Below are 23,469 nucleotides of genomic sequence, written 5' to 3' on the forward strand. Positions count from 1 at the left end.
GTACCCTTAGTGTTGTAATAGACAGACCTCCCTGCTTCTCCAAGGTATTGCATATCTTTTTGTCATCTCAACTTCTTGAACCTTTCACTTGGTCCTTCAATCTGTAATTGTCTCCTTTGAGGACAATAAATTATGAACATCATTCTTTTATTTTCCTTAATGTGCGAAATAATGATGATATTCCGTACTTTGGAGTGTGGAGATAAAAACCTGGATGCAAACCAAGCAAGTGGAAAAGTGCACTTAAATGTTTGGCCACACCAAGGGTGCACCGAACGCCTGCACTTGGTTTGAACAGGTCCCTTTAACAGCAGAAATCTCCATTTCTGACTCTCAGGTAATTCTATTAGACGCTACACAGCCTACTTTGTCCTATACATATGAAGGACTCTTTTGCAACCTCCGTCAACAAGATTCTGCTTCTTTGTAAATAGCCCAAGAGGCTGAAAACTTCAGCAACAGATAGCAGCATGCCGCTCCGGTCACAGCTATTACTGCTGGATGTGAACTGATCTCCTGAGCCATCTCCTACATCGGCCCCAGATGCATGACGTATATGAATGTCAGATGTCGGGAAGGTGTTAAAAAGGACCTGTCACTTGCCAGAAATATGCATTTTTTTTTAACCTGATCTCATTGCGGTAGTTCTCCTAAATCAGCTATTTCTTCTTCTTTTATTCTTGTGCCTTTGTTACACAGGTACGGCCTCCTCTTCCCATTTTGTATTTTTAAATCTTGTGGTGTTGGCCATGGAGGTGTGTCCCTAAAAAAGAAACCCATAAAGAATCGCTCCCTTGGCTAAGAAGAGTAGAGTTACATATGAGGGCACAAAAAGGAAAAGAGGGCCTTATTTCAAGAACAGGGAGGCAAAGCAAGTAGAAAAAGCTACAATGGCACATTTAGGAGAACAAAGGCATCCAATGGGTAATAAAAAAAAAAAAAAAAAATAATTACATTTTTGGCAAGTGACAGGTCCTCTGTAAAGAATGTTTTTCTAAGGACGGAAAATCCTTGAAAAATTACATAAAGCACTAAAAATACTGTGCATGGTTTTTAGTGTTAAAACACATAACATCCTACAACCGGAGAGAGGAGCATGTACACCTCCCCATATACAGAACCGCTTGTATGCAGTAATGTGATATTAGGGAAAGTGTTTGTAGACTTTAGAAGGAACCTTAAAGACTTTGCACCAGTTGTCTGTATCACACCACTACAGCCCAATGACCAGGCGTTAAAGGAGGACAAAGGAGGCACTCGCCCTGACAACCACCGGCAGATTCACACCTATTCATTGTACAAACCAGTCACCAAGTAATAAAAATAAAAAATAAAATGAAAGTGTGGCGTCTTACCGACTCTAACCAAGTAGAAGAGGACATATCCTGGAGAGGAATAGTGACTTCCATATATAAACTTCGGCTCTGGCATTTCGTGATACCGCTTCTGAAAGTCATTAGAATAAAACCCATTATAGTCATGCTCACCATTAGTCATCAGACTCCACACTGAACACAATTTAAGGTCTTTATATTTAACAACCTTAGTAGTTTAACCCTAAAGGTACCGTCCATTAAGCGACGCTGCAGCGATATAGACAACGATGCCGATTACTGCAGCGTCGCTGTTTAGTCATTGTGTGGTCGCTGGAGAGCTGTCACACAGACAGCTCTCCAGCAACCAACGATGCCGAGGTCCCCGGGTAACCAGGGTAAACATCGGGTTACTAAGAGCAGGGCAGCGCTTAGTAACCCGATGTTTACCCTGGTTACCATTGTAAATGTAAAAAAAAAAAAAAAACACTACATACTTACATTCCGGTGTCTGTCGCGTCCCCCGGCATCAGCTTCCCTGCATTGTGTAAGCGGCGGCCGTAAAGCAGAGCGGTGACGTCACCGCTGTGCTCTGCTTTACGGTCGGCCGGCGCTGACACAGTGCAGGGAAGCTGACGCCGGGAGACGCGACAGACACCGGAATGCAAGTATGTAGTGTTTTTTTTTTTTTACATTTACAATGGTAACCAGGGTAAACATTGGGTTACTAAGCGCGGCCCTGCGCTTAGTAACCCGATGTTTACCCTGGTTACAAGTGAACACATCGCTGGATCGGCGTCACACGCGCCGATTCAGCGATGTCAGCGGGTGATCCAGCGACGAAATAAAGTTCTGGCCTTCTAGCTCTGGCCAGCGATGTCACAGCAGGATCCTGATCGCTGCTGCGTGTCAAACACAACGATATCGCTATCCAGGACGCTGCAACGTCACGGATCGCTATCGTTATCGTTCTAAAGTTGCTCAGTGTGAAGGTACCTTTAGTCCCCTCCGGCACAACCACATACTGCTGTAACATAGGGAGTGGCGGTGTCCACAGGCACAACCTCTATAGCCATTGTCGTTACATATCTAATCCGCAGTAATCAAGAAGTCAGGGGGATGCAAAGGGTCCACTATGAAGACTCTACTCACTGCAGATTGGTAAGAGAACAAAAAAAATCTCACCACCATGCTGCAGATCACTTCTATGTGCAAACTAACCTGGGCCACTGAGTATTAGATCTGCATTACATAAATTATTTCTGCAGATTTTCATTGTGCATTTTGCCCTTTACAGTGCATAGGGCGACATCGGCATAATTTATGCAGCAAACCCACATGTAAATAAGTGGATGAGGATAGGAGAGTGAACCGAGTCAGAGGATCAACGGAGAAAAACAGAAAATCACCAACATTTTGTTTTTGTTCTACAAACATTGCAACAAAAACCATATAGGAAACAGTAAACTATACAAAGGCAAGATTACATTGACTTACAAAGCAAAGTTGAGATTTATACCAGTGTTTATGAATCACAAATTTCACTTGAAAATAAAAGAAATATGTGAACAACTCCCGACTGCCTACTTATTGTAGGAAAAAAAGAGGCTGGGGAGCAACATTTAAATGTTTTTATGTGGAATACTAGATTATCCATTATCTGATGCCTTGGATATAGGAAAAAAAGGATTGAGTTTAAACATTGAGTCAGAAGACGTACATAGACATCAGATCAACTCAATTTGGCGGTTTTTGTGTAATCTAATGTATCAGGGCTTTAAGGGACTCGAGACTGATTTACCAATAGTCAGACACGACCATTGTGAAAACGTCCAAGGCTACGTTCACATTTGCGTTGTTGGGCGCAGTGTCGTCGACGCAACCAACAACGCAAAACACAAGGCTGCGTTTTTTGACACATGCGTTGCCATAAACTAGTAATGTTCTTGAATTTTGGCGCAGGGAAAACGCTACAAGTAGCGTTTTCCGCGCCCTGTCTGGTGCGTCAAATTGACGCATGCGTCGTAAAACGCAATACAACGCATACCAGCGCATGTCCATGCTCCCCCATGTTAAAGATAGGGGCGCATGACGCATGCGTCGGTATGCGTCGACGACGCTGCGCCCAACAACGCAAATGTGAACATAGCCTTATGTAGCATTTAACATAGCATCTTTGTTGATGGACTACATTCAGCGCTGCGCATTCACATCTATGGGGAGAGGGCTTTAAAAAAACCCATACACCAAAGAAAAGAATAAAATTGTGTTAAAAACCAAGCAAACTTCAGATTCTAAACTGCACAGCATGGTCATTATAGGTGGAAATGCTCATGAATAAGAGTCCTGATATTTTAGATTTCAAAAATATATAAATGACGATAAGTGTTTCAGATAAAATCCCAATTTAACCCCTTCTCATCCTATCCATTATTTTGCAAGATAGCAATTTTGTGCCAAAGGTTCATCTTGTAGTTGCTCTCGAGGACAGCCGGCTACACCTGACACAAGTGGTAATCGCTCCTGCAGAGTATAGCGCTAAGCTGCAGTGGAAAAGTTCACCGGAGTTCATCCGCTGCTGAACCTTCTCACCACAGCTCAGGGCACACACTGCAGGAGTGATTAACCCCTTCATGACCTTGGGATTTTCTGTTTTTCCGTGTTCGTTTTTTGCTCCCCTCCTTCCCAGAGCCATAACTTTTTTATTTTTCCGTCAATATGGCCACGTGTGGGCTTATTTTTTGCGAAACAAGTAGTAATTTTGAACAACGCCATTGGTTTTAGCATGTCGTGTACTAGAAAACGGGAAAAAAATTCCAAGTGCAGTGAAATTGCAAAAAAGTGCAATCCCATACTTGTTTTTTGATTGGCTTTTTTGCTAGCTTCACTAAATGCTAAAACTGACCTGCCATTATGATTCTCCAGGTCATTATGAGTTCATAGACACCAAACATGTCTAGGTTCTCTTTAATCTAAATGGTGAAAAAATTCCGTACTTTGTAAAAAAAAAAAAAAAAAAAAAAAAAAAAAATTGCACAATATTCCGATACCCGTAGCGTCTCCATTTTTCATGATCTGAGGTCGCTTGAGGGCTTATTTTTTGCGTGCCGAGCTGGCATTTTTACTGATACCATTTTGGTGCAGATACGTTCTTTTGATCGCCCGTTATTGCATTTTAATGCAATACAGCAAGTAGAGAAAAGGTATGCAAAAAAATGGGATCACCAACACAATAAGATACCAAGTAACAATTTATTTATTGAAAACACACAAAGCACATTAAAAACATTTAAAAGGCCTCCACCACATGAGTAGAGGTGGCGAGTCCACTCTACAATTTAGCATAAACAATATATTGCACAGAAAACAGGATTTTTGGTTGCTTACCGTAAAATCTGTTTCTCGGAGCCTTCATTGGGGGACACAGGAACCATGGGTGTATGCTGCTGCCACTAGGAGGCTGACACTATGCAAATAAAAAAGTTAGCTCCTCCTCTGCAGTGTACACCCTACCGACAGGAAGTAGGATATTCAGTTAGTGAGAAAGCAGTAGGAGAAGCAACGTGTAAAAGAGAAAGAATAATAATATTATAATAATAATAAACTTTATCTACATAGCGCCAACAAATTCCACGGCGCTCCATAGATTAACGGTTTCAAACACTCAGAGTGTTCAAAGAACTCAAACGTATATAGTAAACAGAGCTGTTCAACTTGGGAGGGTGCTGTGTCCCCCAATGAAGGCTCCGAGAAACAGATTTTACGGTAAGCAACCAAAAATCCTGTTTTCTCTATCGCCTTTCATTGGGGGACACAGGAACCATGGGACGTCCCAAAGCAGTCCCTGGTGTGGGAAAAAACAGACTTCCATCAGGTCCGAGGACTCACCACTGCCGCCTGCAGGATCCTTCTGCCCAGGCTGGAGTCCGCCGTAGTACGGCGAAACGTGTGGATGGAAGACCAGGTTGTCGCTTTGCAAAGCCGTTGGCGAAAGCCCCGTGACCCACTGGAAGCGCCGACTGCCCGGGTAGAGTGAGCCTTTATCTCAGGAGGGGGCACTCTTGTTCTTGACCCGGTAAGCTTCCAAAGATGCCATTCTGATAGAGCGAGCAATAGTCGCTTTGGAAGCCGGCAGGCCTCTACGCACGCCATCAAGGATGACGAAAAGAGAATCCATCTTCCGGAAAGCGGCCGTGCTAGCTAGGGAGATCCTCACTGCCCTGACGAGGCCGGCTGTTCAACAATCGCTCCAGAGGATTAGTCGGGAGCTGGACAAAAGGAAAGGTAGAACAATGTCCTCGTTGAGGTAGAAAGATGAAAACCACCTCGAGAAAGGAAGGAAGGCGGAGGCCTGGGACCACCTTGTCCTGGTGGAAAATCAAGAAAGGAGGTCGGCAAGAAATGGCCGCCAACTCGAAAATGCGGCGGATCGAAGAGATGGACCTGAGAAAAGCCACCTTCCGAGATAGAACTGACAGGGAAAACTCCCTGAGAGGCTCGAAGGGGAGAACCCCTAAGAACAACCAAGACAACCTTTAAATCCCATGAATCCACAGAGGCCCTGTACGGAGGGACAGCGTGGGCTACTCCTTGAAGGAAGGTCTTAACCTGTGGCTGAGAAGATAACGTCTTCTTAAAAGGGAAGAAGAGCGCAGGAACCTGGCCCTTTAGGGAACTGAGAGCGAAGCCCGAATCCAGTCCTGCCTGAAGGAAAAACAAATGGAAGGCAGGGAAAAGGGACATAGGTGAAAAGCGGTTGGGCTTGCATCAACGAAAGTAAGCCTTCCAGGTACGATAGTAGATCCTGGAAGAAGACGAAGGCTTCCCAACCTGGATTATAGAGTGACTCATCTGGGCCGAAAGGCCGGACGCTTTTAGAACTGTGGAGTCCACAGCCACACCGTTAAACTAAGCGACCGATAATTCGGGTGGCAGATCGGACCCTGAGACAGCAGATCGGGTTCGTTTGGAAGGCATCAGGGGTGTCCGCAAAAAAGTTGACGATGTCTGCAGACCAAGACCTCCTGGGCCAATCCGGGACGATCAGAATGACCGGCACCCATCCCGCCTTGATCGTTTGACAGCTTGGAAAGCAAGGGAAGGCGCGGGAACCGATACATAGTAACATAGTAACATAGTTAGTAAGGCCGAAAAAAGACATTTGTCCATCCAGTTCAGCCTATATTCCATCATAATAAATCCCCAGATCTACGTCCTTCTAGGGGAACACGAAGTGCGACCAAGGAATGGCCAGAGTGTCAACACCACTGTGAGAGGATCACGGGACCCTGGGCCGACCCAAGGGACCTTCCTGATCAATCGGGATGCCATGAGGTCCACCTCTGGAGTCCCCCATCGAAGAGCAATCCGATAGGAAACCTCCTGAAATACCGTTCCCCTGCCGCGAGGCCCTCGCGGCCGAGGAAGTCGGCGGCCTAAAAGTCAACGCCGGGGACCTGCACTGCGGAGCTCACCAGGACCATTGCCTCTGTCCAAAGGAGAATCCTGGAATCTCGGCTGAGGCCAGAGAACGCCGAGTCCACCCCTGGTGGTAGACATATGCCACTGCTGTGTCATTGTCTGTCTGGATTCGAATTGGCAGGCTGCTGAGAATCCTTACCCAGTGAAGGAAAGACAGAAAGATGATCCGGAACTCGAGGACATTGATCGGCAAAGAGGACTCCTGCGCCGACCAACAACCCTGAAAGAACAGGAGACAAAGCCCCGTGCCTCCGCCGGGCGGGCTGGCGTCCGTCGTCACCACCTGCCAGGGAACTGGAAGGAAGTATATGTTGTGAAGGATCTACCCTGGGATAAGAGAAGAGACCACGGCCACCAATCGAGGAACCATTTGACCCGGGAGGAAGCCGGATCGGACGATGCAGGGAGAAGACAGACCTGTCCCCTGTGATAGAATAGCCTGCTGAAGAAGTCTTGAATGAAACGGGCGAAGGGAAAATTGCTTCCGATGTTGCAACCAACCTCCTTAGGGCCTTTAAAGGCCCATCGGAAAGGAGGGATATCCTGTCTTCGGGAAGGAAGACTCTGGTCCGACAAGTGTCGAAGAACATGTCCGGAGATATGAGGCGCTGAACAAGATGGAACTTCTTCCTGTTGACGAGCCACCCGCAACGGCTAGAATGGCGGGAAAGATGGATAGACTTTCAGGAGCCTGAAACTGAAATTCCTGAGCCTCCATGGAAGCGATTACTGAACGAGGGAATATCATCCTGAAGTGTCTCCGACGAAACTTCCTGTTCAGCAAATTGAGATCCGGACTGGGACGAACCTTGTCGTCCTCTGTCAGTACAAAAAGATTCGAAGAGAGGCCTGTGAACCGTTGAACCGTTCCTGTTCTGGGACGGGAACAATTACCCCGGATTTAAGGAGGGAAACAATGGCTGTAAAGAAAACCCGGGACTAGCGGGGTCTCTTGGAGGTTGGCATTCGAAGAAAACGATCCCAGGACCGTGGAATGAAGATTTTGTATCTAGAGGATACAAGTGCCCTGGCCCATGCGTCCTCTACTCAGGAGACCCAGACGTCCCTGAGGAACAGGAGAAGGTTGCCCAGCCTGAGAAACGGGCTGGGGTCTAGTCGTGGGTCGAGCCTAGGTGGAACTTCCAGTTCTGGACCTGGATAATCCGCCTTAGGAGTAGCGGGCACGCCAGGAAAGAGAGAGACGAAGAATACCGTCTTCTCTTAACGTGCCTGTGGCCTCTGCTGTTGCGAAGAGGAATCCGATGCCGCGAAACTACGAAAGAGGTCGAAAAGACCGGAGTAGCCGCCTAAGGGGAAGTGGGCGAGGTCTGGAGAAGGGGACTGGTGCCGTCAGTGGCGTCCTTAATAATTTGGTCCAGCTTGGAACCGAAAGGACGTGAACCTTGAAGAGGCAGGCTCGTAAGGGACTTCTTTGACTCTTGAGCCAAACAGTGTGAAGGCTGGCAACAACACTACTGGGCTCCTGTGCGGCAGAAGACGCGACGTCCAGGGAAGAAATTATTCCCCGGCGTGAGTAATCTGGGTGGCAAGTTCCGCCAGCCGGCCTGATGGAGCTCCATCTTGAATGCCCCAACGGAGTTGTTTAGCCCTTCGGATACAGACTTCGAAACCCAAGTGGAAGCCAAAGCCGGGCATTGGGATGATGCGGCAGTTTCGAAAGCCCACTTCACAAAAGATTCCATGATCCAATCCATGGAATCTTTCAGAGCCGCCCCACCGGACAGCGTAAGGACTGTGTTGGTGGCAGGTCTAGCAGCCGACGGATCCACAGGGGGAGAGGTCGGTCTCTAACGCCTCTTATTCCGGTTGGCAATGAGATCTGGAGGAAAGAGATCTGAGACTCCAAGATGCTTGTCTCTTTGAGAACGTCTGGTCGAATTTGCTCTTTCTCTGGCCAGAAGCTCCTCGAATTCAGGATGAGGAGCAAATACCTTGGGAGGTAGATTAGACCGTCTAAACGAAACCGCCTGATCTGCGGGTTTCGTAGAGGAATCTGATGCCACAGGTCTGATTGGTCGCTCCAATGAGGCTTTGAACCATATCCCTCATCTTAGCGATTTGGTTTTAATCCGGCCTCAAATTATCCTCCGAAGGCGCATCAGAGAAAAGCCTCGCCTGACTCTGGGAGGAAAGACCAGGGGGAAGTCGACCACAGAGAAGGACCGTGGGGCGAAGTGGACCGAGAAGAGAACTCAGACCGGCGTTCCTGTCTGGATCTTTCGCAGCCTGTATTAGAAGTCTCGGACAGAGCATCTTGCGACCCGCTGGCTACTACGGAAGTCTGCAGGGGCAACCGATCTAGCACGGACACAAGGGTCTGGGACACCCGTGTGAGAACCGCTACTGACTGATAGAGACAAAGAGGATGGGGACCTTGCTCTGAGGCGGAGCAGCAGGGGGGGGGGGGAAGTCCTGGGCGGTGAGCATAATGTGGGTTGCTGCAGGCCTGTCTGAGAAAAGGTAGGAGGCCGGAAGCGACCTCCCTTAAAAATTAGACCGAACGGGTCGAGGAAAAAAAATCAGAAGGGGAGAGTATCAGTCTGCGGTGCAGAGCTACACATGGCAGACGCTGCGGTGGGCATAAGGCAAACACGCAAAGTGTTAGACTAAGGCAGAAGAGGGAGGACAAAAGCGACTTCCCTTAAGATTAGACATGGCGAAGGAACCCCTGAAGAAGCCAGAAGGTTAGGGGACAGGAAGCTGAGGAGAGTGTCAGTCTGCAGCAGAGCTACTCACGACAGGTGATGGATGGAAAGCTGCACCTCATGATGTCGATGGTCCTTAACGCAGGGGTGCAGGCAGACAGAGCAGACTTCTGGGACACTCTCCTGTCCGGGACCGGCTGCAATGCTGAGCCGCAAAGGATGAGGACGCCAGGCTATGCGCTTTGAGGAGCCAGCGCAAGGCGGCCCTGGTGCCGAAAACAACATCAGGGGCGCAGGAGAAAGTGGGCGGGGCTAACCGCCAAGATGGCGCTGGTGGGCGGAGCTCACCGACTTGACCCAGTCGGGCGGGAGAAAAGCCCGCCTGATATAAGGAGGAAGTAGCGGAGCCGCGGCCGGAAGTAGGCCCCGGGCTAAGCCGGGGCCTAAATTAGAGGCCGGCGTCCACCAGTGCAAGACCGCGGCGCCGGAGCTGTGCGGGTAGGAAGCGGCGCGGCAGCCTGGGACAAAAGCAACGCGGCTGCAGAGAGCGGCCGGAGCAGCGCGGCTGCAGGGGCCCGAAGCGGCGCGGCGGCCTGCAAACGCCGCCGCGCTGGCACAGATGGCAGGGGAGCCGCCACGCTGGCACAGATGGCAGGGGAGCCGCTAAGGGCGGCCGGAATCGTGCTCGCAGGGGTCAGAAGTGGCGCGGTAGCCTGTAAAGGCCGCCGCGCCGGAACAGGAGGCAGAACGGCCGCAGCTATGGAAGCGGTGCGGCAGAAAGAAAGAGCACGGCCGCCGTGCGGTAAAGGGATCTCGGCCCGTGCGCGCAGAAAAAAAGGTCCCTGCAACTGCGTGCAGCTGCCCGTGCAACGGGCGACGACCAGTGGGATCCCCCCCTTTGAAGATCTGTATGGGATGGAATGGAATGGGGAAAATACTCACCTTAAACATCCCACGCCGTTACTGACCTGAAGAGGAATGAGACGTCCAGGGAGCTGATGGACGTCCTCGTCTCCGCAACCGACAGGCTCTGGTAGGCGAGTGGGTGGGGGACGGAGCCAGGACCGGACTTCTGAGCACGCTTGTGTGCTAGGATCTTGGTCCTGGAGAGGGATCTATGAGGATACGGGGTGGCAGTACACGCCGTACTCATAGTCCGCTTTGTGGGACTACAGGTGTGACTGCTCACCCTGTATCCCTTCCGAAAACCTGAAAAAGAAACGACGCACATTGAGGTAGATAAGGGTCTAATGAAAGACCCGTGTCCACCTCCTACTGACACTAAGCTAAACTGAATATCCTACTTCCTGTCGGTAGCGTGTACACTGCAGAGGAGGAGCTAACTTTTTTATTTGCATAGTGTCAGCCTCCTAGTGGCAGCAGCATACACCCATGGTTCCTGTGTCCCCCAATGAAAGGCGATAGAGAAAATACACTGATGGGCCATATATACTAACAATAGTCCATGACCACAATTGATACTCTTGTTAGGTCAGAATAACCGTACATGGTAATATAGGTGGATACACATATAGTAAATGCCAAGAAAAATATAAGCACACAGAGAAGTAAGAGATCTAGTTAAACAGCCCCATAAGCCTCATAGGTTACAGCACACAAAACTTGTCTGAAGGAGGTGCTGGGAAATATATCAATGGTGAGCCAAAAGATTTTTTAGCTATCCACTATCCGCTGTACCAATTTAATCTCATCACCTATAGTCAAATGAAAACCAGTAATAGTATATGCACCTCTACTCATGTGGTGGATGCCTTTTAAATGTTTTTAATATGCTTTGTGTGTTTTCAATAAATAAATTGTTACTTGGTATCTTATTGTGTTGGTGATCCCATTTTTTTGCATACCTTTTCTCTACTTGCTGTATCTTATGTGAGTATGCAATAGGTGATCCCATATCCTTATATTGGATGGTGCCCGCTCTAACGTAATTCTTTGGCATTTTAATGCAATGTCGCAAAGACCCAAAAAACGTAATTCTGGCGTTTCAATTTTTTTTTTCGCTACGCCGTTTAGCGATCAGGTTCATCCTTTTTTTAATTGATAGATCGGGCGATTCTGAACGCGGCAATACCAAATATGTGTAGGTTTGATTTTTTTTTTCATTGATTTATTTTGGATGGGGCGATTTAAACTTTTATATTGTTTTTTATTTTTTCAAATTTTTTTTTTTTTTACTTTTGCCATGTTTCAATAACCTCCATGGGAGGCTAGAAGCAGGCACAACTCAATCGCTTCTGCTACATAGCAGCGATCATCAGATCGCTCCTATGTAGCTTAATAACAGGCTTGCTATGAGCGCCGACCACAGGGTGACGCTCACAGCAAGCCGGAATCAGCAACCATAGAGGTCTCAAGGACCTCTATAGTTACCATTCTGATGCATCGCTGACCCCCGATCATGTGACGAAGGTCAGCGATGCACTCATTTCCGGCCGGAAGTGCCGATTAACCCCTTCATGACCCAGCCTATTTTGACCTTAACCCCTTCATGACCCAGCCTATTTTGACCTTAATGACCTGGCCGTTTTTTGCAATTCTGACCAGTGTCCCTTTATGAGGTAATAACTCAGGAACGCTTCAATGGATCCTAGCGGTTCTGAGATTGTTTTTTCGTGACATATTGGGCTTCATGTTAGTGGTAAATTTAGGTCAATAAATTCTGCGTTTATTTGTGATAAAAACGGAAATTTGGCAAAAATTTTGAAAATTTTCACAATTTGAATTTTTATTCTGTTAAACCAGAGAGTTATGTGACACAAAATAGTTAATAAATAACATTTCCTACATGTATACTTTACATCAGCACAATTTTGGAAACAAAATTTTTTTTTGCTAGGAAGTTATAAGGGTTAAAATTTGACCAGCGATTTCTCATTTTTACAACGAAATTTACAAAACCATTTTTTTTTTAGGGACCACCTCACATTTTAAGTCAGTTTGAGGGGTCTATATGGCTGAAAGTACCCAAAGGTGACACCATTCTAAAAAATGGACCCCTCAAGGTGCTCAAAACGAAATTCAAGAAGTTTATTAACCCTTCAGGTGCTTCACAGCAGCAGAAGCAACATGGAAGGAAAAAATGAACATTTAACTTTTTAGTCCCAAAAATGATCTTTTAGCAACAATTTTTTTATTTTCCCAATGGTAAAAGGAGAAACTGAACCACGAAAGTTTTTGTCCAATTTGTCCTGAGTACGCTGATACCTCATATGTGGGGGTAAACCACTGTTTGGGTGCACGGCAGGGCTTGGAAGGGAAGGAGCGCCATTTGACTTTTTGAATGAAAAATTGGCTCCACTCTTTAGCGGACACCATGTCACGTTTGGAGAGCCCCTGTGTGCCTAAACATTGGAGCTCCCCCACAAGTGACCCCATTTTAGAAACCAGACCCCCAAATGAACTTATCTAGATGCCTAGTGAGCACTTTAAACCCTCAGGTGCTTCACAAATTGATCTGTAAAAATGAAAAAGTACTTTTTTTTCACAAAAAATTTCTTTTCGCCTCAATTTTTTCATTTTTACATGGGCAATAGGATACAATGGATACTAAAATTTTTTGGGCAATTTCTCCCGAGTACGCCGATACCTCATATGTGGGGGTAAACCACTGTTTGGGCGCACGGCAGGGCTCGGAAGGGAAGGCACACCATTTGGCTTTTTAAATGGAAAATTGGCTCCAATCATTAGCGGACACCTTGTCACGTTTGGAGAGCCCCTGTGTGCCTAAACATTGGAGATCCCCCCACAAATGACCCCATTTTGGAAACTAGACCCCCAAAGGAACTAATCTAGATGTGTGGTGAGGACTTTGAACCCCCAAGTGCTTCACAGAAGTTTATAACGCAGAGCCATGAAAATAAAAAATACAAAATATTTTCTCAAAAATGATCTTTTAGCCTGCAATTTTTTATTTTCCCAAGGGTAACAGGAGAAATTTGATCCCAAAAGTTCTTGTCCAGTTTGTCCTGAGTACGCCGATACCCCATATGTGGGGGTAAACCACTGTTTGGGCACATCTCGGGGCTCGGAAGTGAAGTAGTGAGGTTTTGAAATGCAGACTTTGATGGAATGGTCTGCGGGCGTCACGTTGCGTTTGCAGAGCCCTTGATGTACCTAAACAGTAGAAACCCCCAACTGACCCCATTTTGGAAACTAGACCCCCCAAGGAACTTATCTAGGTTTGTGGTGAGCACTTTGAACCCCAAGTGCTTCGCAGAATTTTATAACGCAGAGCCATGAAAATAAAAAATCTTTTTTTCCCCCACAAATATAATTTTTTAGCCCCCTTTTTTTTATTTTTCCAAGGGTAATAGGAGAAATTAGACCCCCAAAATTGTTGTACAATTTTTCCCGAGTACGCGTATGCCCCATATGTTTGGGTAAACCACTGTTTGGGCACACGTCGGGGCTCGGAAGGGAGGGAGCACCATTTGACTTTTTGAATGCAAGATTGGCTGGAATCAATGGTGGCGCCATGTCGTGATTGGAGATCCCCTGATGTGCCTAAACAGTGGAAACCCCTCAATTCTAACTCCAACACTAACCACAACACACCCCTAACCTTAATCCCAACCCTAAAGGTACCGTCACACTAAGCGACGCTGCAGCGATACCGACAACGATCCGGATCGCTGCAGCGTCGCTGTTTGGTCGCTGGAGAGCTGTCACACAGACAGCTCTCCAGCGACCAACTATGCCGGTAACCAGGGTAAACATCGGGTTACTAAGCGCAGGGCCGCGCTTAGTAACCCGATGTTTACCCAGGTTACCAGCGTAAAAGTAAAAAAAAAAACAAACACTACATACTTACCTTCCGCTGTCTGTCCCTCGGCGCTCTGCTTCTCTGCCCTGTGTCAGCACAGCGGCCGGAAAGCAGAGCGGTGACGTCACCGCTGTGCTTTCCGGCCGCTGTGCTTACACAGGGCAGAGAAGCAGAGTGCCGAGGGACAGACAGCGGAAGGTAAGTATGTAGTGTGTTTTTTTTTTTTTTTTTACTTTTACGCTGGTAACCAGGGTAAACATCGGGTTACTAAGCGCGGCCCTGCGCTTAGTAACCCGATGTTTACCCTGGTTACCAGCGAAGACATCGCTGAATCGGCGTCACACACGCCGATTCAGCGATGTCAGCAGGAAGTCCAGCGACGAAATAAAGTGCTAGACTTTCTGCAGCGACCAACGACATCACAGCAGGATTCTGATCGCTGCTGTGTGTCAAACTGAACGATATCGCTAGCTAGGACGCTGCAACGTCACGGATCGCTAGCGATATCGTTTAGTGTGACGGTACCCTAACACCAACACACAACCAACCCTAATCCCAACCCTAACCACAAGCCTAACCCTAATTTCAACCCTAACCCTAATTCCAACCCTAACTCTAAGGCTATGTGCCCACGTTGCGGATTCGTGTGAGATTTTGAAAAATCCGCAAGTAAAACGCAGTGCGTTTTACTTGTGGATTTACTACGGATTTCCAGTGTTTTCTGTGGGGATTTCACCTGCGGATTCCGATTGAGGAACAGGTGTAAAACGTTGCGGAATCCGCACAAAGAATTGACATGTTGCAGAAAATACAACGCAGCGTTTCCGCATGGTATTTTCCGCACCATGGGCACAGCGGATTTGGTTTTCCATAGGTTTACATGGTACTGTAAACGTGATGGAAAACTGCCACGAATCCGCAGCGGCCAATCCGCTACAGATCCGCAGCCAAATCCACACCGTGTGCACATAGCCTAATTCTAATCCTAATTGCAACCCTATCCGTAACCCTAGTTCTAACCCTAACCCTAGTTCTAACCCTAACCCTAGTTCTAACCCTAACCCTAGTTCTATCCCCAACCCTAGTCGAAAAATAAAAATAAAAATATTTTATGTATTTCATTATTTTCCCCACCTATGGGGGTGATAAGGGGGGGCTTTATTTACTTTTTTTTATTTTATTTTGATCACTGTTATATAACCTATCACAGTGATCAAAATGTACCTGTAACGATTCTGCCTGCAGATTCGGCGGGCACAGTGTGCATGCGCCCGCCATTTTGGAAGATGCGCCCATCGAAGATGCCGGATGGACACCGGGAGGGTCCCTGGGACTCCAGCGATATGGGGGAGGGGTGGTATCAGACGGCACCGGAGCGGAGAGGAAAGCAGCGGAGCACAAAACAGACAGGAGGAAAGACTGACAGCGGTGGCAGATCGCTGCTGTCAGTCGTGGGGGGGGGGGGGGGTTCTCAGAGCGCGGTCTCCAGCCATGGCCGATGATATTGCAGCATCGGCCATGGCTGGATTGTAATATTTCACCAAATTTCATAGGTGAAATATTACAAATCGCTCTGATTGGCTGTGGAAAGTGCAACAGCCAATCAGAGCGATCATAGCCACGTGGGGGCAAAGCCAACCCCCTGGGCTAAAGTACCACTCCCCCTGTCCCTGCAGATCGGGTGAAATTGGAGTTAACCCTTTCACCCGATCTGCAGAGAATCCCTCCATGACGTCACATAGGCGTCACAGGTCGGATTGACACCAACTTTCATGACGCCTACGTGGCGTCACAGGTCGGGAAGGGGTTAAATGCCGCTATCAGCATTTGACAGCGGCATTTAACTAGTTAATAGCGGCAGGTAAATCGTGATTTCACCCGCCGCTATTGCGGGCACATGTCAGCTGTTCAAAACAACTGACATGTCCCGGCTTTGATGCGGGCTCACCGTCGGAGCCCTGCATCAAAGAGGGGGATCTGACCACGGACGTACTATCCCGTCCAAGGTCAGAAAGGGGTTAAGCGCTTAGAGGAAGCCATCATCTGGGTATGATTCAGCAAGGCTGGAATTGGGCAGGTTAATCTTTTCAAAGGACATATTATTCGAGCCACATACAAGGTTTTCCTGGAAAAACATTTGATTCCTTCTACTCAGGCAATGTTACCCAACTCTGAGGACTGTTTTTTCCAGCAGGACAATGTGCCATGCCACACAGCTAAGTCAATCAAAGTGTGGATTAAGGACCACCACATCAAATTCCTGTCATGGCTAGCCTAATCTCCAGACCTGAACCCCATTGAAAACCTCTGGAATGTAATCAAGAGGATGATGAATAGCCACAAGCCATCAAACAAAGAAGAACGACTTAAATTTTTGTACCAGGAGTGGCATAAGGTCCCTCAAAAGCAGTGTGAAAGACCGGAGGAAAGCACACCAAGACGCATGAAAGCTGTGATTAAAACTCATGGTTATTCCACAAAATATTGATTTCTGAACTCTTCCTGAGTTAAAACATTAGAATTGTCTCTAAATGATTCTTAAATTGTTTTTTGTTTTATTTTGCATTATTTGAGGTCTGCAAACAATGCATTTTTTTGCTAGTTTGACCATTTCTCATTTTCAGAAAAATAAATACAAAAGTTTACTGCTTGGAAATTCGGAGACATGTCAGTAGTTTATAGACAAAGAAAAAATTTTTTTTTTTTTTTTTTTTAATTCGTTTATAAAGCAACAACAAAATAGGGATGTTTGTGTGCTCACCGTAAAATCCTTTTCTCCGAGCCAATAACTGGGAGACACAGACCGTGGGTGTATGCTGCTGCCACTAGGAGGCTGACACTAAATGATACAAAGACAGTTAGCTCCTCCCCTGCAGTATACACCCTCCTGCTGGCTCTCCGCTAACCAGTTCAGTGCAAAAGCAGTAGGAGATCAATAACAACATATGAGCAAATAGCATGTCACAATATATATACCGTATATACTCGAGTATAAGCCGAGATTTTCAGCCCAAATTTTTGGGCTGAAAGTGCCCCCCTCGGCTTATACTCGAGTCACGGTAGCGGTGGGGTCGGCAGGTGAGGGGCTGAGGGCGCTGAGGCATACTTACCTAGTCCCAGCGATCCTCGCGCTGTCCCTGCCGTCCCACGGGCTTCGGCGCTGCAGTTTCTTCCTCTCTTCAGCGGTCACGTGGGACCGCTCATTACAGAAATGAATAAGCGGCTCCACCTCCCATAGGGGCGGAGCCGCTTATTCATTTCTCTAATCAGCGGTGCCGGTGACCGCTGATAGAGAAAGAAGCTGCGGCACCGAAGACAGGAGGGGACAGCGCGAGGATCGCCAGGACTAGGTAAGTATGTTATATTCACCTGTCCTCGTTCCAGCCGCCGGGCGCCGATCCATCTTCCCGGCCGGCGCCTCCATCTTCCCGGCGTCTCTGCTCTCTGACTGTTCAGGCAGAGGGCGCGATGACGCATACAGTGTGCGCGGCGCCCTCTGCCTGATCAGTCAGAGCAGAGACGCCGGGAAGATGGAGGAGCCGGAACGAGACGCCGGGAGCTGCAATCAAGGGAGGTGAGTATGTGGTTTTTTTTCTTTATTGCGGCAGCGGCGGCACAAATTTATGTGGAACATCTATGGGGCACAGTGAACGGTGCAGAGCACCGTATATGGCACATCTATGGGGCACAGTGAACGGTGCAGAGCACCGTATATGGCACAGCACAGCTATGTATGGGGCACAGTGAACGGTGCAGAGCACCGTATATGGCACAGCACAGCTATGTATGGGGCACAGTGAACGGTGCAGAGCACCGTATATGGCACAGCACAGCTATGGGGCACAGTGAACGGTGCAGAGCACCGTATATGGCACAGCACAGCTATGGGGCACAGTGAACGGTGCAGAGCACCGTATATGGCACAGCACAGCTATGTATGGGGCACAGTGAACGGTGCAGAGCACCGTATATGGCACAGCTATGGGGCACAGTGAACGGTGCAGAGCACCGTATATGGCACAGCTATGGGGCACAGTGAACGGTGCAGAGCACCGTATATGGCACATCTATGGGGCACAATGAACGGTGCAGAGCACCGTATATGGCACAGCTAGGGGGCACAATGAACGGTGCAGAGCACTATATGGTTCACACCTATGGGGAAATATGAACGGTGCAGAGCACTATATGGCACAGCTATGGGGAAATAATGATCTATTTTTATTTTTGAAATTCACCGGTAAATGCTGCATTTCCACCCTAGGCTTATACTCGAGTCAATAAGTTTTCCCAGTTTTTTGTGGCAAAATTAGGGGGGTCGGCTTATACTCGGGTCGGCTTATACTCGAGTATATACGGTATATATATATCGGTATATATATATATATATATATATATATATATATATATATATATATATATATATATATATATATATATATATATATATATATATATATATATATATATATATATATATATATATAAAGAGTATAGCATAGTATAGCAGAAGCTAATAATAGGGTGCGAGCTGTGTCCCCCAATGACTGGCTCAGAAAAAAGGATTTTACGGTGAGTACACAAAAATCCCTATTTCTCCTACGCCTCATTGGGGGACACAGACCGTGGGACGTTCCAAAGCAGTCCCCGGGTGGGGACAACATCAGATCAGGCCCTGTGTAACTGCTACTTACAAGTGCGACACCGCGGCCTGCAGAGTAAGCCTGCCCAGACTCACATCTAAAAAAGTCTGGAATTATATAGTGCTTCAAGAATGCATGCGGATTGAAAGAACCCGCAAGCTTGCAGTCGTGCTGTGCCAACACCTGGTGCCTAGAATCCAAGAAACTTCGATAGACAGGGAGATAGGTTGACATCTAACACAGAAGGATTACTGGATGGGGAAATAAAACCACCAAGATAACATGGCCGATGAAACGGCTAAACCCTTCCTGTAACCATCAGGAAGCCGTCCTCTTACAGTGAGGTAGCCCAAATCAAGTGTCCAACCTTCGGAAGGACGCCGTCCTCGAGACGTACCTACTCAGAGCACTCACCACGTTCAGAATATGGGGAACCCTTTCCGTTTTGTGGACTGGTGCCGAAAGAGATGAGGGAAGAACGATGCCCTTATAACTGTGGGAATACAATACCACCTTGGTAACAAAGGGATGGGGATTGCCTGTAGAAAACCTTGCCTTGATGGTAAGAAGGGAACAAGGTCTGAAAGAACAGAGCGGCTAGCTCCGAAGACTCATCAGGATGAGGAGATCGCAGAGAAAAAAAAGGGCGATGTTCCCTGATAGTAAAGTCTGTCCGGATCAAAAGGAGTCTACTGTAAGACTCCCAGAATCATTAAAGTCCCAAAGATCTAACGGTATGCGATAGGGAAGAACCACATGTGAAGACTCCCTGTGAGGAAGTCCATATTTGCATTTTTGCTGCAATAAGATGGAAAAATACTAGTTCAGCAAACAAGAAAAAAAACCTGACATGGTCAGTGCGGATCTCCCAGGATCACTGGGGCCCTTCTTGCTTCCGAAAAGATCTCGGAAGTAGTGGAAGAGGGGTGAAGGAAACTGGTGCTATGGAAGAACCAGAGCATGCACTGCGATGGCTTTTGGACCTGGAGGCCGAACCATGAACTTACATTGGCATTCAGTCTGGATGCCATCCGACCTACATCTGGAGTGCTCCAGAGAAGACAGATCTGATGGAAGACGTCCGGGTGAAGTTCCCACTCACATGAGGCGGGACCCTGATGGCGTCTGCCGCCCAGAGTTCTACTCCTGAGATGTGTGGTGCCGAGATCACCAAATGATAGATCGTGGCCCAACTAAGAATGTGAGGTACCTCGGCCATGACGCTTGACCGTGGGTACCTGCTAGATTGACATATGGCACGTGGGATTTTCCGATTGAATCGGATGGAGTGACCCACCAGAAGGCAGTGGACCTGCTGTAGAACTAACTGTACCGTTCGGATCCCCAGAACAATGATCAGGAGAAGAGGACTGGCATCGGTAGTCACTAATAGCCATTGAACCGGGAGAAAGGATCTCCCCTGGATGAGGAAGGAGCTCCGAGACTACCCTCTGAAAGCCTGATTGACCTGCAGAAAACGAGAGGAGCGAAGGAAACCACTTCCATTGTCACCAATTTTCCTCCGAACACTCCTTGCAAATCGAATGGAATGAGGGGATGAGTGAACAAGTGCGCGAGCTCCCTGTTGAAGGGCCACGGCCTTGTCTCAAGGGAGAATCACCAACATTCTGGAAGATTCCAGGATCATCCTCAAAAAAGGATATCTGCTGGGCTGGAAATGAGGAAAAAAAAACTTAAGTTTAGCTGCCAGCCCAGGAGAGAGAGGGTATCGCAAGAGATATAAACGACTCAGCGCAGGGCTGGAAGAGCGGCTAGAAAGTCGACCAGATAGGGCAGGATGACCACGCCTCTAGGGTGCAAGAGGAACATGACAGCCCCATAACCCTTGCGAACACTTTGGGTGCGGTAGCAAGGCCGAAGGACAAGGTCCTGATTTGAAAATGCTGTTTGCAAAAGGGAAAGTGAAGGAATTTTGAAGAGGGAAAAACATAGGAATGTGAGGGTAAGCATCCCAAATGTCAGTGGATGCCAGAAACTTCCCCTTTTTCCATTGAAGTAATGGCTGAGTGGGGGGAACTCCTTCCGAAGGAGGAGGACCTTGTCAAACTTGGTAAAAGTTTGAGGTTCAGGGTCGATCTTACTTTTCGGTCCCCATTTTGGAACAAAGATCCCTTAGATCTAGACCGTCCTGGACAACTTATCCACTGCTGGTTGGGTCTATAGGAAATCAAAATAGTTAAGGTATCTGACCAAGAGACCATTGCTCTAGCAACACATGCGGCGGCTAAGGGAGGGTAGAGCGCTGAACTGGAGGCCGCAAGACAGAATGAACTAGATTTTCTATCTGACAGTCCATTGTATTTTTAATTGATGACCCATCGGGTAGGGATACTGGTAGGTATACCACAGGAGATTCTACCCGGTTAATATGCCAAGTGGCAGAATGCGCGGCTGCATGCAGAAGGAGGAAAAACCGTCTCTTACTATCGCCGCTCTCTTTTGACTGTGCGGAGTTAAGAGGATGGTGGATCGAGGGTTCATCATTTTAACAGGGAAGTGGAGAGGGATCGTCGTCCACCTTCTTGCATCATCTGCTAAATAGTGGAGATGCAGAGGGGGGATGTTTGGACGCCAAAAAAAGCCTCTGTACATCCACAGAGTTATGGTCCCTGTGTGGACAGGGCTGGTTGTCCAAGAGGGTACATGGAGGCGACACCATGTGCTCATCTATTGCTGGTGTGGGGAGATCGGTGTCCTTTAAAAGAAAAATCAGACCAAGCATGGCATCTCACGTCTTAGGTGGGTATACGTGGAGTGGACACCCCACGTGTTTGCATACTGGCTGAAAAAGGATACCGCACTTGCAGAGGTTTCTGTCCAGTAGATCGCTTATCCGGACGCTCCCTGTGAGGGTGAATGGCAAATGCTCTGCGAGGGAGTTTAGTTTCCTCATGAGGGACACCGTGATCTAGAGTAGAACCAAAGTCCTTGTCAATCCACAGATCTTGGTTAATGATATAAATAGGCGAATCCATCCTTTTCTGAAGTTCTGGCAAGTCCAGAACCAAGGCAATATCCGATCCATATTCAGAGACTTGTTTTCAGCAAATCATTGGTGAGGGATCAGGAAATGAAACTTCCGTTTTCTAGGCACGTGTACGTTTCTAGAATACTTGTGGCCCCTGCTAGCCTGAAGGAAAGAGATCATATATATTGGTCCTGCGAGCACTCTGAATCCCTCCGTGAACCCTCTGTGGCTCGAAGTCTTGTCAGAGAATGTATGGGTTGCGGCAGTGACGAAGCCCACTCACGGAACTAGGTACTCTGGGATAAGCTAGGATTGGCAGCGGAGGGCTCCAGAGCTCATTTAGGGTGACCTGCTTCGAACGGGTGATATGCCCTTAAGACCAGGGAATGCTGGTCATGTGCCCTTAAGACCAGGTAATACTGGTCATGTTAAGTACAGGGGGAAGATGAAGGGGAACAGAGCAGTACTTCTTACCCGATGCAGAGTCATTGTGCCCCTTTAATACAAAACCATCACGTGTGTGTGTGTGTGTGTGTGTGTGTGTGTGTGTGTGTGTGTGTGTGTGTGTGTGTGTATATGTGTTGGCAGGGTGGACCAAGATGGCCACTGGGTGTGCAGAGGTGGTATAGTCTCGCAGAGAGTGAGAGGCGGCAATTCTGAAGGGGGGGGAGGGGCGGAGCTACAGACGTGATGTGGGCGGAGCCTCGTGACTTCCATGAATAGGCCCAAGCCGGGAACTAAGTTTCTACAGCCGGCGTGAGCAATACCAGCGTTGCCGAGGGAGCGCCAGAAAAGGTGGGCGGAGAAGCCTTAGCGCGGGCGTGGCTTCCGGAATGCGGCCTACACATCGGCCGAAGGCGGGGGCTAAATTTTTGCAGCCGGCCGGAGCGTTACCTCAGGGAGGTGGGCCACAGGGAAGCTGAGGCTGCCTGTCAGCATATATCACACTGCAGAGGCCCATCGCTGATCCACTCACCATGGGTCCGCATCCCGGTATGGAGCCGCCGCGAAGACTGGGTTTCAGCGCCGAGGAAAGCGCGTGCACTCAACTGTTCTGCTGCAGGTGCAGGGATAGAGGGATAAACCTCAATCCACCATCCCTTTGTTAGGGAGGTGGAGAGGAACCGTCCGCCTGCTTGTATCATTCGTTTTAACTGTGGTGGGACAGTGGGGGCTGCTCAGTCGCCATAGAGAGGGGCCTCTGTACATCCACGGAGTTCAGCCCTCGGGTGGACAGGGCCAATTGTCCGGCTATAGGCCTGGCTCCAGGAGAGGATACATGGAGGCGACACTCCATGTGGTCGCCTGCTGCTGGTGTGGGGAGATCGGGACCGTGAAGGAACCGTCGCCCCTGAAGCGAGCTCAGGCATGGCTTCCCACGTCGCAGGAGAGGGTACGGGGAGGTATACTCCGCATTCTCGCCTGTTGATGATTTGGGGGAGATCGGAACCTTGAAAGGATCCGTCGCCCCCTTCACTCCGTTAATTAAAAAATAAAAAATTACAGAAAAGTAAAAAAAAAAAAATTTTAAACGTTGGGGTCTGAACCAGACCCAAGTGCCTCCTACAGACACCAAGCAAGAACTGGTTAGCCG

General features: G+C 48.1%; 1 protein-coding gene across 1 annotated transcript in view; it reads right to left on the minus strand.

Annotated features, from left to right (window-relative positions):
* Window positions 1-23,469, minus strand: part of NSMAF (neutral sphingomyelinase activation associated factor) — a 155,267-nt gene that overhangs the window by 52,986 nt on the left and 78,812 nt on the right. Inside the window, exon 15 of the mRNA XM_069731381.1 lies at window positions 1,356-1,446. Within this exon, the coding sequence (XP_069587482.1) occupies window positions 1,356-1,446 (91 nt within the window). The remainder of the gene's footprint in view (window positions 1-1,355; window positions 1,447-23,469) is intronic.

The sequence above is a fragment of the Ranitomeya imitator genome, chromosome 6 (genome assembly GCF_032444005.1).
Source record: "Ranitomeya imitator isolate aRanImi1 chromosome 6, aRanImi1.pri, whole genome shotgun sequence".
Lineage (NCBI taxonomy): Eukaryota > Metazoa > Chordata > Amphibia > Anura > Dendrobatidae > Ranitomeya > Ranitomeya imitator.